We start from the raw sequence: 15,834 nt of genomic DNA, 5'->3' as shown, positions 1-15,834 counted from the left end.
AGTGTGAAATGTTAAATGCTAATTGCTTCCTTGAACTTAGTTAGAAGATGCCATGGCTCTAATAAGCAAATGTGCGAGAATGACAGAATATTCATTTTAAGTTTCATAAAATAGTTTTGCTAACCACGTTGCCAAGGAATTCTCCTCCAAGGTCTTCACTTTCCACATTGGAGCTGCTTTTCCAGGATCAGCTTTCATGTCTGTGCGTCTGTGAGGGTAATTTGTTGCACAGTAATTGGGTGTAAAACAGGTGGCAGTGTTTTGACACAGGGGGAAACATTTGGAAAATCTGCTGCTGCCGTGCAATTACAAAGCCCTGCTGGTTTAAGACCTTTAACCACACTACAGATTGATAAATACAGAATTAAAAGTAGGAATGCTGTAGCTACAATGAATGGGAATCACCAGGAGCTGGAGGGAGCTATTCAAAACTAATGCCAGTTGCTACCTCTTAACAGTCGTCTCTAGGATGACCGGATAACTGAAGAAACATAATCGGTTTGACTTTGATCCACACTCTTAACCATTCAACCTTCAGTCTTCTTTGTTGGTAGAGAGTGTCCGTTGTTTCAATCTTACAATAAGTTGGAGAAAACATTACTTGTTGTGCTAAAGTTTTGAGAACATATTTAAGACCGTGATATCTCTGAACGAACATTACTGGAAGAACATTTGTTCATAACTTTTGAAAGAACATTGCCAGAACTTTAGCCAAAATTCTAAATTCCCTGTCAGGTCCCTGATAGCATACTCATGGAGATGTCTATTTGATGTCTGCATTTCCATCTGCGAAACAAATTTTTTTTTAGAGACTTCTGATGTTTGTACACAGCAGACGCTTTTCAGATTAAGCGATCTTTAACAGAAATCTTGCAGACTATTTGCAACCCAGCACAATACGTCTGCGAGATGTCTGTTGAAGGTCGCTTAATCTGGAAAGCATCTACTGTGTACAAACATCTGACAGACGTCTTTAAGATGTCAGTTATACGTAATCATCGTATTGACATCTTCTAAACGTCTATTTGACATCCGATAGAAAAAGTCCTCCATTGCAGATGAGAAAACATTCTAAAAAAAAAATACATCTTGCAGATGTAAATGCAGACATCAAAACTGTGACGTGCTATCAGGAAACGCACTAACAATGTCCCTGAACGATGTCCCTGTCAACATGCTAAAAGCATTCAGAACACTTAAATCTGTGTTCTCAAAAAAATCTAGTTGCACAGGAAATTATGTATGGCCTATCGACAATGTGAACTTTCTTTCTTTCTTTATTTGCCTGGCAGCATTCCCTTTGCATTCACTAACATCGATCTGTTTCATCAGGACAGCAAATGTGTTTTTCTCCAAAAAAAATGTATCCAGCAGCACAGTTAAATCATTGCTATAGTTAAAGTCAATAGGCCTGTAGGCTACACTAATTAGTAATGTTTATTATTTTTTATTTTTTTATTTTGTAGAGTTACTTGAAAAAGTCAATCAAAAACACAACATACATCCATGACATCAAACTCACAGCCTCGACGAGGTACAATCCCGCTCTTGATAAACTCGAGCACTTCCACTGATCTCACTCCAAACAGGGATTCGGTTCCCAACCCCTCTGACACCCCGCATCACGTGACCACACTTCCAAAAACACTTAAAAAGACTCGGGATAGCACCAGAATTCCCATATGAATGATTTCCCACCTCTACCTCAAGAAATCGTCCAAAGAGGAGACACCCAGGACAGAAAAGTCTCACAGTTCTTTCCACTGGGATGATGATTTCCATTCAGCATCTATATGCACAGCGCAGCCTCTGATTAACTGTTCCGTTTTTATTTATATACTGACTTAATATGGCATTAAGAATCACAGACGTGTCCAGTACCTTTTTACTTGGAAGTGTTCTCATTTTCAGCACCGTGCCCTATCCTGTCGACTCTTACCTCTACAACAACCGCTACGTCGGGTAAGGGTTTCATTCATCCAAAGTTTCTAAACTCAAGTTGTAGTAACGAGCGATGTCCGACTCGCGAACGAACAAATCGTTCTATTTAAAGGTTCTTGCATTTGTAGGAGATTTACTCTACATAACATGATCAATCGCATACAGGAAAATGATCACTTTAAGTAAATATTTATGCGCTTAACTAAAAAAAAACATCATGTGTAATAAGCGCACGCAGTGATTGTGAATTGATTGAATCGGTTCCTATAAAAAGAACTGTCTGAATGAACCGATTCATCGAAATGACTCTCGCTTCTCATTTAGCGAGAATCCAGGGCGTAGGAACAAGGGGGGAGTTTGGAAAATAGTTTTGAAGCATTTAAGTGCACTCTGCGTCTCCACAAATATAGACGAGATAAGTCTGCCTCTTCTTATATCAACACTGGCTTTATGAAAACAAAGGCGTTTCTGCAGGCCATTTTTTTCTTTTGCTAAAGCTGAAAAGCACTACTTAAAGGACATCTTAAAATATGCAGTTGGTCTCGACAGGTATAAGCACGAAGATTATAATGGAACGCTGGCTGACACTTTGCCAAATATAAGTGTGATATTTTATTTAGCCTATTTAGTTAGTTAGTTAGTTAGTTAGTTTTATAGGTTATCAGGTGGTTTGATGATAATGACAATCAAAGATCTGATATTCACATTAAATTTCCTTGCTGTAATAATACAATTTCATGTAAAGTCATCAAAAAGTATTAGACATTTTTTTGTGAATATAATATTTTCTAAACTACCATTGGCTTGAAATTGTTCTTGCTGAGTGAACGCTCTATAAAATGACTTATTTTATTTTTTCAGATTTTGACTTACTCTCATGGCATTCCAACCAGTATGATCTTATGTTGGTGACTGAAAGCCTCAGTCAGCATTCACGTTCATTGCATCTCTTTCCACAAAATGAAAGTGAATGGTGAATGGAGTTTGCCATTCCTAACATTTCTTTTTGTGTTCCATGGAATTAAGTGATATGGGTTTGTATTGACATGAGAATGAGTAAATTATGACCGTTTGTTCATCTTGGTGAATTTTTGCCTTTATTATTTTGGGGTTCTATTGCTGTTATGATAGCTCTTCTTTCCTAAGTTTCCTTATGTAAAATTAGCCAAAAATTGGAGTTAAAAGATATGTGTTTAATTTAATAAATACATGGGTATATATCAATATTAGGTAGTATTTGTGCCATTCTTTTTCATATCCTTGTTTAAGAATTGTTCAGGGCACAGACGCTTAAAAGAGAAAAACCTAATATTCCCTATTATTATCGATGTTTAAAATGGTTGTGTTTCTTAATATCTTTGTGGAAACGGTGACATGTTTTTTCAGGATTTGCTGATTAATTCAAACGTTCAAAAGAAAAACTATATTTTTAATAAAAAATGGAAACATAAATGACCATTTTTGATCACCATGTCCATAATATTTTCAAATGTTGCTTACCAAGATTTTTTGTTTTTAGCCATGTTTAAATGTCAGCTATTAGTTAGCATTTTTACAGGGTAGGGTGCTTTGAATTCCTGTCTTCTATAGGGTCAGTCACTGTGTTTTTTCTCCATTCCATCAGACGAATGCTTTACACAGGGCTATAAAGCGCACCAATCAACGCCTCTTCACGTATGTGAGGGTGTGAAGCCCAGTACATTTGCCCCAGATCAGCCAAGTGGCAGAACATCATTCCTCACACATTCACATGCCAAACTTTGTCCTTATGTGTGACTGAATCACCAGCAGACATCAGACAGAAAAGGTCCTGGATGTTTTTCTATTCCAGTACAATATCAGGGCTGAAGTCAGGAAACCGGAATAACCAACAGGAAACGTTATAACAGACAAAAAGAGGGAAAATGGCACAAGAACTCCACTATATAGTGAGAAAAATGAATGAGATCATGAAGCAGCCTTTCACCCTGCAGCTGAGGAGCAGTTTATTATTATTTAAAGCATAAGCAGATATTGCATGACACCACACAATAAAGATTCTGTGGGAAATACCATCCAAGACATAAAATACCGCACACAGAGATATTACAGGTGTGGCGTCAAGCACGATTTCCTCTGCTCTTACCATAGTTGTGAGATGATGTCCTTAATCGTGAACTGAGACCAGTTTTGTGGCTTACTTGTGTATTGATATGGAGCTGCTCACACAATTACACCACAAAAAAGGAGAATGTAACCTGGAGCGCCTGTGTCACTCAAAGTCTAAAAATAGCAGATTGCTCTTAGTGATGTAATGAGGTCATCTTTGGTGCGTTTTGAACCGTTTCAGAGAAAAATAACCCTCAAAGACGCCTTTATGTGTACGCTAGCTCAATAAACCTGTCTGCTGGCTCAGCCACTTTTGGAAATATTAGCAGTAATATTAGCAGTTGCATGGTAGATAATACAACATGCAAAAAATCTCAGGAACTGACTGCTAGTCTTCTTCAGAATAGATGATTTTCCATATACGATTTATCCATCTTCACTTTCGATATTTGCAGAAACTTCTGGTTTCTGTAAGATGGTTGTTCAAAATGCAGATACTTGAAAATCTTTAATAATAACAATATTAATAATAATAATAATAATAGTTGATACATGGAAAATCACTGTTTTGGCGTATTTATTTACACTACCGTTCAAAAGTTTGCGTTCTGTAATATTTTAATGCTTTTGAAAGAAGTCTTTTATGCACACCAAGTCTGCATTATTTAAAATTAATGAATAATAAAAATAAAAAAATCACAATTTATTATAACTTTTTTCAATTTTAATATATTAAAAAAATGTATTTTATTTGTGACGGCAAAGCTCTAAGCAGCTATCACTTTAGGCTTTTAGAATGATTATTGATTCTGCTGAAATCATTCTTAAATGCTGATTTGAAGTGCAAGAAATGTTTATGTTTATTATTATAAATGTTGAAAACAACTGTGCTGCTTAATATTTCTGTGGAATCCCTAATTATTTTTTCAGCATTTTTGGATGAAAAGATTTTTCAAAAGAGCAGCATTTATTCGAAATAGAAATAACATTATGAATGATTTTACTGTCAATTTTGAAACATTTAATTCTTCCTTGCTGAATAAGTCATTACTGAACCCAGCCTTTTGAACAATATAGTGTATAAACATACAAAAAAAAAAAATGTTTCCTGTATTTTGATTTGATTCCTGTGCCAGTGTATAATTTAGATTATAACTGCAGTGCTTTATTTCTGCAGTGATCAAGTGTTCAGAATAATCCCCAGCAGCAACACAGAGGTTCAAGCAGTCAAACAGCTTTTCCAAAACCTGACGGTGAGCACCTTTTCTTCCCTGCAATACTCCTGTAACATTAAACATGTGAAACGAATCATGAGAAACAAAACCAAACCCCGTGGAAACTGATGTCACTGCTTTTTATGTTATTTGAACAACAAATCATTTCTAGCAAATCCTTATCTCCTCCAAAGTTCTAGACTTTGTTTTTCTTCCGAACTAAACTATTTTTAGATTATAACATTACTAGAGCCTTTATCTTTTTTTTTTTTTTGCACCATCACTGTGTCATTCTCAGCACCAGTGATGCATGAACCTCCTCAGTTTCCATTAAGAGTCAAGTAAGAGTTCCCCAGCACCATAACCACTGTTTCCTCCAGAAATAAGCTTCTGAACTGAGCTGTCTATACAACATACTGTAGCGGATACAGGCAGCAGAGTGAAGTATACACTATGCAAGGCAAATTAAATATCATCAGCGAACTCTTATCACAAATTTTGCAGTTCTCAGAAGTCATTATAGTAGGGTTACGTTCTGTTAGTGAACAGAAGCTACAACAAATATATATTTAGTGCACCCGAAAGCAAAAGAAAAAAAAATCCCAAGAGACAAGAGAGTAGTTGCATTGGTAAGAGGAGATAAAGACATACAATTTGCAATCACTCTTTCAGCCATTGTATTAGAAACACTCACACAGTCTTAACCAGTTTTCTGTAGTTTAATAGCAGAGTAAGAAAACACAAACTGTTATAAATGTACTAAATTTACAATGTTAATTATAGTGTAAAGTGTCACAGTCTAAAAGAGTCCACTTCCTCAAGCCTTGGCTAATTAGCATACATTGACAGGCCATTCAAATTAGCTGCATATTCTGACTTAAACAATATTCGTGCAAGCAACATAAACATCACAAATGTTTCATTATATTACAGTAGGTGTTTTTTTCCAGTGACAATTTCTTCTTTCATGACCTTGTTTTCCTTGTTTCTGTGTCTGCTGCCTTTGATGTCACCGCTCGGGAGAGTCTCTAGTGAAAGGTTTGAGGAGACTTGGGTCATTGGTTATTTCTGCTGTATTTTCTCAAAGTAACATCAGGAAAACAGGAAAAAAATAGGCATTTAAGTACAAATGCATGCACCCCAGATGATCAAAAGCAAAATATACTGACATGCCCATTTGAAGAAACTAGGTTTATAAGCTCAGACAATCAACTCAGCAAAATTCCTACGTATATGACTTGATCTTTGAGAAACTATAAAGAAATTGGGAAAATATTGATTAAATGTCCAGTGTCATGATGATCTCAGAATGAAATCTTAAACTAAGCCATGTTGATTTTTATTATGCTTGGTGTGGAGAACCTGAGAAATTGGGGTCACAGCATTAAGAGAGAGAAGTTTTCAGGTCTGCACACACACATAACCATCTGCACACTATTATATCAGTTTAGTCATTAGGCAAAGTGTGCCACTTGGCCAGATTTTCTGTTGGCTGAAATAAGATAGGTGTTCTCAAACAGGTGTCCAGGGACCCACATGAGGACTCTGCAGAATATCTGACTTTTTTAACATTATATTTGCTTTAGTTTCATTACGATAAAAAGATAAAAGCCAATGGGTCTCATTCTCAAATCATGCATACACCCAAACTTGTGCATAAAATCTGCACGCAAACATTTTCACAAAGAATTAATGATCCGTATACTAAAAAAAATGTACATTTACAACAACTGAAACTGAGGGGCCCTATTGAAGTATATCTATGTTTCAAGAACGCAGCAGTCACACACCATCAAAACAAACGTGTCAAATCTGTTACAGCCGCCAGGTTTGTGAGCATCTGTTTGGAATGCAGCACGGCACTGGAGAGTTTTTCTGCATGCAAAGTGGACCTATTTTATGACTGATATTCCTGCTTTTAACCAAGACTCACAAATTGAAGGGTTGCATTTAACACAAGGCATATAATTTGAAATGCAAATATATATTACAAGCCAATTGAACTCAGAACTGTTTCAGCTCTAGAAATAAATGTAACGTAGGAAAAAAAAACTAGCCTGTGATCTACTCTGTTGCTGGTGTTAAGATGGGTCGTTTGAAAAGCTCTACTCTTTTTTCGTCTTATTAAATGGGCCTGTTGCTGTAGCCAAAGTCAACAGCGTAGTGTCTTGGCAGACATACAGAGGAGGCTAATGATGCAAATCTGAGGTTATGCTTCGGGGATTGGTAACTGGGCTGCCATAAAGGCTCCGGCATATGTTGGCAATCTAAAGTGGTTTTGTGGATCCACACACAAAAATAGATAACTTCAGTCAAATGCTGTGATCGTGGCGGCTCACTGAAGCTCTGTTTCGAACTCTCTGTGAATTGGGCTGAGTCAGCAGGTCTCTGATCTACAGATCATACAGCACTGGGACAAGCTTCATCTGTAATCTCAACTCTGGTGCAAAGATCTTAAAGTGTGTGAGAAACTGCTTGAATTTCAAGGACCTAATTTCTTTGCAAATTACTATGTCAGTGGGGTTTGTGAAAGATATTTCAACAGCAGAAATAAAGTCATACGAGTTCGGAATAACATGCAGGTGAGTAAATGATGACAGAATCTTAAACTGAGCATCTAGGAGTAACATTCCAGCTTGATTGACTTCAATGATGTGGACCTTTGCAGGTAGACCTTTGGAACCCCAACGGTGCATCTCTAATTCGAGAGAACAGTCCAGTAGACGTTCATGTGGGATGCAACAAGACGCAATGGCTGAGAAGACATCTTCGCCAAGCACACATCCATTATAAGTGAGTCTCTTCTTCCTTCTTTTGGGACTCATAGTAGAGTGAACTCCTCTCTCATTCTCCTGCGTGAGAAGCATCGGTTTTCTAGGGGACACGCATTTGAGTTCTACTCGGATACTTCAGACTTTGATTTGCATGTGCTGGAGGATGCAGAAATGAAAGCTCTTTCAACCGCTCGCTCCATCAATCATCCGGATCAACAGCAACAATGAAGCTTATCTCACACGCCGCAGCCAGACACATTTTCATTGGCATCCCTTTCTCCAGGGAGGCCTTTCCCTCAATCTCTCCTCTCCTTCTGATGGCTGATGTATTTGAGTATATTTACACACTGAAGTGATACAACAGAGGATTCTGGGTAATGGAATAGGTTGAGAGAGAGAGAGAGAGAGAGAGAGAGATGTGCTTTGTTTACTGCAGTTTAAAAAACCTCCAGCTTTGTTTGCTTTGGTTTTAACAGGTCAGATCAATTTTTTGCATTCTCATTCTTTCCTCCATATCCTTAGCCAAAACAACAACAACAGGGTTTTTTTTTTTTTTTTTTACATGCTTTTTTTATATACCTTTGCTCCGTGTGAAACGGGATGATTAATGTTTGTGATATTGGATCTATACCTTTCAACCTTAATTAAAATACTTGCTTTTGTCTCATGGTTAGTTGTGTAAACATTTAAATTTGCATTAGCTCCAAAATCCTGCCAACATTAGTAAGCTGATCAATCATGACTTTGGTGCAAAGCACTTTACATTACTACTTTCCAAATAAACTACAATAATTTACTACAAATAAATATGCTAAATACTAAATGATAGTACAAATATACTAATAAATAAGGAATATACAATATTGAAATAAATAAGTAAAATTCATTCATTCATGAATATTAAATTGTTATTGTGGAGGAAAAACTGCATAGCCAAAAAAAAAAAAAAAAGATGACTTATTCTAGTGTGTGTATATACTGTGTATATCTAACCCCCCCCCCCCAGCTGCATACACACACACACACACACACACAAACACACATACTGTATATGCATCTAAGTAACCATTGCTATTAAACTGTTTAATACATAGAGCATATACGCTTTCAACATTCCTTCCTTGACTGTCTCCGCAGGGTACTCATTTCCAATCTCCAAACCGAAATTGAGAAACAAATCGGATACCGGTCCTCCAGGAAGCGTAGATCAGAATTCCAGCATGACTATGAAGTGTACCATCCTTTGGAAGAGGTGAGCGCATGGATGCAAATTAATATACATGCCAATTGTTATGTAGAGAGATGGAGAAGACCGAGATCCATCTTTCTCAGCAGAAGCTTGATTTTCGCAGGCTGACTAACAGCCTTTGATTGAGAAGTGCATTTGCATTTCTTGGCCCGTGAGCACAAGAAAAACAGATTTACTCACAGCCAGGTCTTCTCCCTTCACATGAATGCACAGATACAATCCCAGCTCTGTGATTTAGTCCCATGACAAGATGATGAATGGGAGAACCATCAGAGCAGACGAGGGCTGGATTACATTCAGTTTTATGGATATAATTCCTGAAGTCCTCTTGTAAAGAAAATATATGTAAAAAAAAAATGCATCAGTCTTAATCTTTAACTTTTAATTTAACTTTTTAGCTTTAATTTATTAAGACAAGCAAGTCAAGACGACAAACTTTTCTCTACAAACAACAACAACAACAAAAAACAGGTCTGATACTATGGTCAAAAGTAGGCCAGACGTGCAAAATTGAATGTGTATTAATATTTATTTTAACTTTCTGCTACAAATTTTAACCTGAATACAAGCTGCATGTTAATCTGGAGAATGTGGGTCAAAATCTTTTCACCATTCTGGAACAGATCCGGAGTTGGATGTTTGAGATGAACCGGACACACCCACACCTGGTGGACCTGTTTTCTATTGGTCAGTCCTATGAAGGACGGCCCCTCTATGTAATGCAGGTAAAGGCTGAAGGGAGAGATGGCAACATTTATAACCACTCTGTAAGCCACCCCGAAACAAAAACACACACACATGGACTTAGATGATGTTTTCTGTCCCTCTCCTGTCAGTTAGGAAAGAGACCACGTCCCTTTAAGAAGGCAGTGTGGATAGACTGTGGAATGCATGCAAGAGAATGGATTGGTCCAGCTTTCTGCCAATGGTTTGTGAAAGAGGTATGTGCAGAGTAATTATTTCTGTTTGTTATGTTGCTATTTAAATTACTGCAAAGCAAAAACAACAAAATGGTTATGCACAGTGTATAACGGGATCCAAACTAAGACCACTAGTGAAAACGTTTCTGTTTTTATTATTAATTTCTTATTTAATACGTATGTGTTAATTACCAATTATCTGTATTAAAAGACATTCACAATTCAAAGATTGTAGTGATTTGTTAATTTGTGAGTGAGCAGGTGTATTCTGTGATTGTTTAATTCAGCGAGCCTCTGAATTCCTCCAAAATGAATCTGTATAATGCATCAGAGCCTCCGAGCTCATCTCATAAACCAATATCAAAGCATGCCTTTGGTTAAGTGACATCCTTTTATGCTAAACTGGGTGTAGTTTTCTACACACAACTAAACCGCTCTCAGATCAGCAGCTAACACTGAGTGAGACAAATGCAAAATGAGATCAAAACAGAGAGGCTTCAGTACCAGGTCTGTTGTAATACCTTCAGCACACCACTATGAGGCAGACTGACCCTGCCATGAATGCTATTACAGCTCTTTTGTTACCCACCATCACTAATAATGTTTCTCTTACTGCTGTGTGTAATTAGTTTTTTTTTACACTGTAACATTGCACTGCATTTTCCTTTTTTGTTATAAATTAAATGAATGCAATATTATTTATGTTTTACATGACCAAAGGGAGCTTTTAATTATGGAGTGAGTGAATCATAATTGTAAGCGTAGCTTACATAGACACAGCAAAATAGTATACTACACTATTTCTGCAGTACAGTATCTGTGCACAGCATTTATATTTCACATGGATTATCCAGACTGACCTGTTACATTACTGTTCAAAAGTTTAGGGTCAGAAAGATTTAATATATATTTATTTGAAACCAAGGCTGCTGGTTTGCTTATTTGATCAGTCTATCGTGAAATATTATTACAGTTTTAAATAACCTTTTACTATTGCAATACATTTTAAAGTGTAATTTATTCCTATGATGGCAAAGCTGAATTTTCAGCATCATTACTCCAGTCTTCAGACGTCAAATGGTCCTTCAGAAATCATTCTAATATGCCGATTTGCTGCTTAAGAAACATTTCTTATTATATCAGTGCTGGAAACAGTTGTGCTGCTTAATGTTTTTGTGGAAACTGGCATATTTTTTGGGATTCTTTCTTTAAATAAAATGATCTCAAACTTTTATGAAGTAAACAACAGAACAAACTTGATACTTGAATACTGCCCTCAAGATGCAAAACTATATCTGTTTAATGGAAAATATGCTATTTATTCTTATTTGATTAGAGGAACTGAACAGAAAGAGTACTTTTGCTCTACTGAAATTTATCTGTGGGGGAAACGAGACACACATTTCCTGCATCTCTTGAAGTCTGTCACAATTCCGTTCCCTGTGAATACAGGCGTTGAACTCCTATCAGCACAACTCCAGCATGAGACGACTGATGAATCAGCTCAATTTCTACATTATGCCTGTCTTCAATGTGGATGGCTACCATTACAGCTGGAAGACGGTAACTTCTATATGCCTAGATCACACTGCAGAGTTCGCTGAAATGAATAGGTCGCAGCTCCGTGTTGTTAAACATGAAGGATGTCTCAGGATAAGGCAGAGTTTTCTCTCTCTCTTAGGATCGCTTTTGGCGTAAAACTCGGTCAAAGATTCCAAAATATCATTGTCGGGGAGTGGATGCCAACCGAAATTGGAACGTCAAATGGTGCGGTAAGTTGTCATTCAGAAAAATCGAATAGCTCCTCTCTGGTGTATACATATACAAAAGAAATAAGCACTCCAGAATATGTAGACATAACTTTAGCAGCCAGTGTAGATGCCTGACACACAGATAAAAAATGTAACCGAATGAAATATTTACAAACACAATCTTGTATTTGAATTTTCTTCTGTACTACATAAGATGTTAGAATCTGTGTTTGTGTGCACAGCTACATTTTTAACAACGGTCTTCTCGCATTCTCAAGCTGTGAGTAAATGCATTTATTAATAGGTAAGCATAAAAGGTAGCATAAAAAATAATATAATCTCTTGGCATGAGTTACTGGTTACTACTGTAGAAAGTGTTGCATTTTGGATGCTGTCCTCGCCAGGCTTAACTATCTCAACCAGCTAAATTTAAGATGTTTCAAGTTTAGCCAAATTAAGACTGCTCTGTGCCTGCTTAAAATTCTGTGTAAAGGAGCAATACCACATAAAGCCAGACTAAATTATACCTGCTCTGACCCACCTCAGTTCCTAGCATCAAAGTGCTGTATAAAGCGGCAAATTGCTCTGTAAATGCATTTATGCCACCTCTGAGCAGCATTAAAGAGTTTGTGCAAAGATACCTAAATGCAACATCATTGTCCTTTGCCTTTACATTTAATATGTTTTATGTCAATGTTGCTAATATGGCATCAAATTGTATATAATGGAATCAAAAGAATATTTTAGTTTAACAAAACATATGAAAACCAAATATTAAACCAAACATTTAAACAATTTGCAAATCTTTGCTGGCCTTTCAGCTAAATAAGCACTAAACCAGTACTATCCAGCACTAACAAGGTTGGGTTTGCATATTATTAGAAAATGCCTGATTCTACTAATGAATTTTTCTTAAACTATAAGGACTTACAGTTCGTGTATGCTTCTGAAGGACACAGGAATAATGCCTTTCTAAAATATTCACTCTTAATGCTCTGGTAGATAATACCTGACATTGAGATAGAAAATACATAAGAGTGAACATGAGTCAGCAAAATACCATGGGAGGAAAGTATTAATCGGCTGCGACCACAGACTTGGAACAGAAAAGGCAAAGATGAAATGATTACAAAGCAAGTTATACAGTGTTTTTTTTGTTTGTTTTTTTTTTGTTTGTATGACACCTTTGCTGACCCTGATAGATGAGGGTGCATCTCTGCACCCCTGCGATGACACATACTGTGGTCCCTTCCCCGAGTCAGAGCCTGAGGTCAAAGCTGTGGCCAAGTTTCTGCGCAAGCACAGGAAACGGGTCAAAGCTTACATCTCTATTCACGCCTATGCTCAGATGCTCCTCTATCCGTATTCCTACAAATACGCCACTATACCAAACTTCAACTGCGTGGTGAGTGATTTCCACCTTCAGACAGTAAATCTTGAATTTGTAAATTTGGGGCAGGGATCATTCAGTAATTATTTTATTATTATAGATATAAATAATCCATGTATAGTTTCAGAGCACATGAAAAACTAGATGTATAAATCATATTTTGGCTATAGAAAAATGCAACTTTCTGTTTAGATGTCCGCACAAGCTGCATGCAAAAACAATAGACAGCACGACCAGTGTAGTCCAATTTACATAACAAGCAAAGGATTCCTAATCAACCAACTTAAAAATATAAAGCGTGATGAATGTAGTCCAATTTTTGGTGAATTTCAGTATGTCAAACGCAGACAGCGAAAATCAAAGTAGACTTATACATGAACGTCTCTTATCATATGAGCTGGCTAGTTTAATGAATCATTCAAAAAAAAAAAAGAGAGAAATAAAAAAAATATGTAATAATATGGTGTAACCAGTAGATGCCTCTATAACCTATGTATATATAAATATATGGCTATGTATTCCCTAGTTGCTTATAGTATTTTCAGACACAATTACTCGTGATAGGTTTTGCATTTGGATATATACTTAGACATTATCAAAGACTACTTCATAGCTGAATTGTAAAACGTACCCCAAATAATTGCTCTGTATATTCGTATTTTTCATATTTCCCATTCATTTCCTATGGTGGCCATTTTGATCATTCAAAATCAAGTGTGATTCTTTTGTTGCGTTCTTATAGCAAGTGCCAGTTTTTTTTTTTTTTTTTTTTTTTTTATATCTAATTTAGAATAATGCCTACACATTTCTTTATATAGGATTCTGTAGTAAACACTGCAAAGCTATCATTTGCCCCCTGGAGTTACTAAAGTGATTCAGCCTTTAATAAGATAGAACTAAACTCAATATCATCTAGAGGGCAAAACACTGAACTCCTCATTAAGAAAATGGAATGGATGAGATATTATTTGTTGGGCTTGCCTCGGTGCAGCTTGCTCATATATCGACTGAATGGCTGTAAGCCCACCCAATCTTTTGACTATACTCCAAGCTATCTTAATGATGGACTGGACCCGACTGATACTGAAGCAGATTTAAACCTCTCCTCTTCCCTCTCAGGAATCAGCAGCCCAGAACGCAGTGAGCGCTCTGTACTCAGCTTATGGAGTGCGATACAGATATGGCCCTGCCTCCACCACACTTTGTAAGTCAGGCATTCAGTCTTTTCTTCAATTGGTGACATAGCTACTGCACGTACGAGTCATCAGTTGTCTGTTTGCCCTCTCAGTTAGACTCCAGTCAACAGTCCTTTAACAACAGTCAATGTCCATATGTGATGTAATGCATTTCTTTAATTTGCAGATGTGAGTTCTGGAAGCTCGATAGACTGGGCCTACAAGAACGGGATCTCATACGCCTTTGCCTTCGAGTTGCGTGATAAAGGCTACTACGGCTTCCTGTTGCCAGAAACCCTGATAAAACCAACATGCACAGAGACCATGAGAGCAGTAAAAACAATCGCTTCAGGCCTGCTGAAGAAATGTACCAAATGAATTTCACTTGACTTTCACTCTCTGTCTTATCTTCCCTCTATCAGTTTCACACCCAAAAGCCATAGAACTGTCGACAAGCTATGCACAAATGTTCCTGCATCTTCTATTCATTTTTTCAGATTTATTTATTTTATAAACTACCTTAAAGAAGCTCTACATTATACAAAATGGTATAAAATGTAAACTGAAGAAATGCAAGCATCATTCTCAAAAGTGGATTTTACTTATGAGGCAAATATACATGAGCACTCGCTATAAAAGAACAGTGATTCCCAGAGAATGTAAATAATGCATACTGTTATCTTTGAAATGGGGTCATTTTAGTGTAGATGTGTATCACTGCCACTAAAAACAGCTTTGATTTCGTTTTGAAATCAACTGGGTACTTAACGTCTAAAATTAGCCAGACAAGAATACATAATAGAATTGCTGTTTTCTTTTGTTTTTTTTTAAAGTAACTTTAACTTTGCAAGGGCAATGTTTACATTTGAACTCTTAAGTACGTTTTGGAATGTTATTGCAATAAGCCTGTATTTATTTCAGTGAAAACATTTCTTTTTTTAATATTTATATTACTCTGTTATATAATAAGTGTCTTGCTTAATGGCATTTAAGATTTGGTTTCATTGAACACAGATTTTGTATCTTACTGTTTATTTTACCAACAAGTAGATCATTAAAAGCTGGACCGATCATCCAAAAATGGATTCTTTTGTTTGTGGAAGATATCAGCCATACTATCCAAATAATGAAAAAATACTTCATAAATTATTAAAAATAAAGGCACCGCAGGCCTATGTATGGAGAGAAACAAGGCCCTTGTCTCAAAGGCCCAGACATCAGGGAGTAACTTACATTTTGATAAAAAAATACAAATAAAATCCAGGATGTATTTTTCTTCTCCCCTGTAGAAAATGGTCCCAAATAAACTGTACATATTTGTACAAAAAAATC

General features: G+C 36.6%; 1 protein-coding gene across 1 annotated transcript; it reads left to right on the top strand.

Moving 5' to 3' along the window:
• Nucleotides 1-1,633: 1,633 nt before the first annotated feature.
• On the top strand, nt 1,634-15,541 carry LOC113066032 (carboxypeptidase A6-like). Its single transcript, XM_026237611.1, has 11 exons — nt 1,634-1,962; nt 5,207-5,282; nt 7,912-8,036; nt 9,155-9,269; nt 9,890-9,991; nt 10,103-10,207; nt 11,639-11,749; nt 11,868-11,958; nt 13,140-13,342; nt 14,447-14,531; nt 14,690-15,541. Exons 1-11 carry the CDS (start codon nt 1,850-1,852, stop codon nt 14,878-14,880), a joined length of 1,317 nt encoding a protein of 438 aa, XP_026093396.1. The 5' UTR covers nt 1,634-1,849; the 3' UTR covers nt 14,881-15,541.
• The last annotated feature ends 293 nt before the right edge of the window (nt 15,542-15,834 follow it).

This window comes from Carassius auratus, chromosome 49, assembly GCF_003368295.1.
Source record: "Carassius auratus strain Wakin chromosome 49, ASM336829v1, whole genome shotgun sequence".
In the NCBI taxonomy this organism is placed as follows: Eukaryota; Metazoa; Chordata; class Actinopteri; order Cypriniformes; family Cyprinidae; genus Carassius; species Carassius auratus.
The sequence above is the reverse complement of the archived record's forward strand: the minus strand, read 5'-3'. Positions and strand labels throughout refer to the sequence as shown.